Source organism: Vipera ursinii (assembly GCF_947247035.1).
Source record: "Vipera ursinii genome assembly, chromosome: Z".
NCBI lineage: Eukaryota > Metazoa > Chordata > Lepidosauria > Squamata > Viperidae > Vipera > Vipera ursinii.
In genome coordinates this window covers 25,161,180-25,165,706 of record NC_139517.1, presented here as the reverse complement: position 1 = coordinate 25,165,706, position 4,527 = coordinate 25,161,180, and the positions used below count along the sequence as shown (strand labels likewise).

Here is a 4,527-nt window from a genome sequence, read left to right as displayed (position 1 = left end):
CAGAAATATTACAATCTTTTTCCTTCACTCTTCTTGCCATTAATTATATAGCTTTACAAGTCTGACTTTGCAGAGTTGTAAATACAGTATACTAATATGGTCTCCACATTTGGAACATGCATTAAAGTTTTATGTTGATGAACATAATTTTAAAAATTGAGAATATGTTATCATTATCTTAACCCCCATGATCAGTTGTTGTTGTCATCATTATTTTCTACAAATTTGATTTGTCACAATTCTCAATGGCATAAATTCAAATAAAGAAAAATCAGAGAGGATGGATTGAAAATAATATTCCATGAAAATATTATTATAGCTGCACTTCTTTGGTTTATGTAGCATACAAGTCAGAGGCAAAACTAAAGAAATTCAGAAAGAAACCAGACATTGAATTACAGTCTTGTTTGTGTTCTAAGCTTTATGGATGCTTTCAAAGATCCATCAAGTGCCAGTATAAGTAAATTCTAATAGATTGCATTAATGAGGATAATGAGCATTTATTTTATTTTTCAAATATGACTATTCCAATAACAGATTTCTAGCAAATGTAAAAATGTTCAAATATATGAAATAGTAATGATAAAATAAACTTTTCTATTTTTTCCTGTGTTTTTTTTCTTTTTTACCCTCCAGAAACTATACTTAACTTTGAGAAATGAATGATATGCCCAATCAAACTTTCATAAGAGAATTTCTGCTGTTGGAGTTCTCGGGTATCCGTGAAATACAGATTCTGCAATTTGTTGTGTTTCTGTTTTTTTATTTGGCCGCAATTTCTGGAAATCTCATCATCATTTCTGCAGTCATTTTTGATCACCAACTACATACTCCCATGTACTTCTTCCTCATGAATTTAGCTATAACTGATCTTGGAGCTGTTTCTGTCACTATACCCAAATCCATGTCAAATTCTCTCATGAACACCAGATTGATTTCATATGTTGGTTGCGTCTTTCAAGTTTCTCTCTTCCTCCTCTTTGCAGCTTCTGATTATACTCTTCTCACAGTCATGGCTCATGACCGATACATTGCTATCTGTAACCCACTCAGATATGAAGTAATTATGAACAAAGGAGCCTGCATCCAGATGGCAGGCAGTGCGTGGCTCAGTGGACTACTTTATGCCATCTTGCACACCAGCACTACCTTTGCCATGACTTTCTGTTCCAATGTAGTTGACCAGTTTTTTTGTGAGCTTCCACAGCTACTAAAAATCTCATGCTCTAATTTATACCAAGTTGAACATGTACTTCTTATTCTAAGTGTTACCATAGCATTTGGCTGCTTTCTGTTTATAGTTGTGACTTACGTGCAGATCTTCATAACAGTGCTTCGAATGCCCTCATCAAAAGGAAGACAAAAGGCCTTTTCTACATGCATTCCTCATCTCATTGTTTTCTCAATGTTCTTATTCACTGGAATGCTTGTGTACTTAAGACCAATACCTCATGTCTCCTCAGAAACCAATATGGTATTTGCTGTCATATACTCAGTGGTTCCACCTATGATGAACCCAGTGATCTATAGCATGAGGAATAAGGAAATAAAGGTTGCTGTATTCAAGCTTTTAAATTTAAATAACTTTCTAAAATTGATTTAGAAATAACTTTCTAAAATTGATTTGTTATTTTATAAATGTATCTTTCAATGGCTAGTGAAGTTTCTTCATCTATTTAGATACTGTTCTGCATTATATCAGCAAGCATATTACATGCCAAATTTCCTATTGTTTTTCCACAGATTTAGTAGGGCAGCTGCTGAAATAAATAAGGCACTCTGAATTTGTTTCCTTATTTTACAATTTTGCCTGCCACCCCTTAAAATTGAATTGTCCCAGTCTATTGGCAGCATGCTAATATTACAATAGAAATGTTGGAAAGTAAAATAATCACAATAACATTGGTAAAAGCATAACTATAGACAAATAAGCTAAAAAAATATCTCCATGTGTAGTGACAAAGATTATTTTATTATGGGTCATCACACTGTCAGCCCAATGATTGGCATTTTTATCCACCTATTTTATCCTTCTCCAGGGTGTGGGATAGGCATTACTATTATTATGATTTATCCTGTACACAGACACATATACACACACCTCAAAATGGCCAACATACTTAATACATCTGCCTCCTATTTCCCATCATAAAAACAATCCTGTAGAGTGATTTTCTGCTCCAAATGAAGTTGTTCCACTCATTTTCTATCCAGCATCAGTTACTTGAGTTTTTAAAATGTACATATATATATATATATATATATATATATATATATATATATATATATATATCCCTTATATTATTTGTTAGTTCTATTGGCTACATAGATGATGATGATGATCATGATCATGATGTTGATGATGATTACTGTCTGGTGTTTGTACACTGAGTGTTTCTGTACCAGAAACAAATTCTTTATTTGACTAAGTAAAGCAAAAAGTAAAATAAAAGACCAGCTATTCATACACTAAAGGTATAATTTCCTGTGTAATTTGTATATCTTCCAGTCAAACCTCCTAATTAATTAAAGGAATAGATATTAATTCAAAGGAAAAGAGTGAGGAAATTGTTACATGTTGAAACTGATATTCTGCTATAAATTGAAATACACTGAAATACACTGAATTTAATTCAAATTATATCTATGTGATGATTTGTGACTGGGAGATAACAAAAATATTTATTAATTATAAATACCCCTTTTACTCTTCAAATGTCTGAATCTATGTTTAAAAGAATAGGGATAAAATTTTCTGAAAATGTTTTTGTTTCAAAATCACCATGAATCATCACTATTATTCATCAAACATTCCTTTTATTATTTAAATACTGAGAAATTAAAATCTATCAACTTCACTATAAAATGTAAACAAAGCTGTAATGCAAATTAAATCAATTTAAATAATAAAATAGCTAATTTGTTTATTGCTTGTTACCTTTCATTTTTTATGAATTGTACCTATATATTCACTAGTTTCCTTCATAAACAAACATTCCCAGCAAGGCCTCATAATCTAAAGAACCTTTGTGGGGAACTAGATAGGTTCACCATTATTAATACATTTCAAATAAATTGTTTTTAAGTATTAGAACTGTTATTGTAGCAGTTCCAAAGCATGAAATGCAAGTGTCAAGCCCCTGTGGGCTTGTCACTAATGGGAGGGGGGAGGGGTCAACCAGACAGTGGCAGCTGGAGGCAACGGCTGGGGCCAGAAGCAATGACAGCAGTGACAGCCCTTTCCCCTGTACCTGCATGACTTGGGGCCTGCTTTAAGGAGCAGGCAGGACAGCGAAGTTAAGCAAAACTTAACTTTATTTGGAACCAGGCAAACAATCACAAGAACATCGCTCTATTTATACTTGCAGCTGTCAGATGTCTGACCAATCAGGGCTGTGCCGGTTTCCCGCTTCGTTTGTTTCAGCCAATCCGTGTCGGGCTGGTTTGACAGCTCGGAGCTGTCATCTGGTGGCACGTGCGCTGTAGCTGGCGGCTTTGACAGCCGAGAGCTGTCAGTCGGTTAGCGCCTGCGTGGTTCCTTCCGGCAGCTTTTGACAGCTGTCAAAAGCTGCCGCGGTATTTACCTCAGCCCCGTTGGTTTACATTAAAGTATGGTTAACGTTTGGTTTACATTAAACATGTGAATACATAACACCCCTTACCCCTCCCTCTGATTGAGTTGAAGTTTCCCCCCAGCTGTTTCTTTTTGGTTTTCCCCATTCAAAGTCTTTCAAGTAGGCGGGGGGGTCTTTTTGTTCTTTCGGAGCGTCAGGGGGGGTGTCTCCTCTGGTTGTTCCTTGCCCCTAGGTGTAGTGTTAGAGTCTGTCTCGGGGGACAGAGGGTTTGGCTCCATCGTTTCTGGGTTCCTCTCGTTGGAATCGTGTTGTGGAAAAAGGTCATTCTGTGTGGGGTTTTGCTGTGATGACATTTCCTCGGGGAGGTTTTGGTGTGACAGTGTTTGCGGGGGGGTTTCTGATAGCATTTCGTAGTTCCCCCTTTCCCCCATATTTTGTGGGCTGCGTTGCCGTAACTGGTTGATGTGTCTATGGAGGTGGGTGTTGTTTCCAGTATCGACGATGTATGACAGGGGTCCCGTCTGTTCTATGATGACCCCCTGTGTCCACTTATTCCCACCTCCGTAGTTTCTAGCCCAGACGGCTTGCCCGGTACTAAGAGTCCTGTGCCGGAGCGGAAGTTCTGGGTCTGCTGGGGTTCTGTCTGGATGTAAGCGATCCAATCTGGTCGTAAGTCGTTTGCCCCAGCGGAGTTCTGCCAGGGACTTCCCGGTGGTCATGCAGGGGGTGGTGTGTTGCGCTAATAGAAATTGAGCAAGTCTGCGGTGCCAATTGCCGGTGATGATTTTCCGCAGTGCCTCTTTAGTTGATTTCACCATCACCTCAGCCAAGCCGTTCGTCGAGGGGTGAAACGGAGCCGTGGTGGTGTACCTAATAGAGTTCGCCGTTGTGAAACTCTGGAATTCGTGGGAAGTAAATTGGGGGCCGTTATCAGAGACTAACACATCCGGAA

General features: G+C 37.9%; 1 protein-coding gene across 1 annotated transcript; it reads left to right on the top strand.

The window, feature by feature from the left end:
- Positions 1-639: 639 nt before the first annotated feature.
- Positions 640-1,603, top strand: LOC310649240 (olfactory receptor 14I1-like; the record flags this gene model as incomplete). The annotated part of the gene is made up of 1 exon (XM_083377545.1): positions 640-1,603. Exon 1 carries the CDS (start codon positions 659-661, stop codon positions 1,601-1,603), a length of 945 nt encoding a protein of 314 aa, XP_083233671.1. The 5' UTR covers positions 640-658.
- Between the last annotated feature and the right edge of the window lie 2,924 nt (positions 1,604-4,527).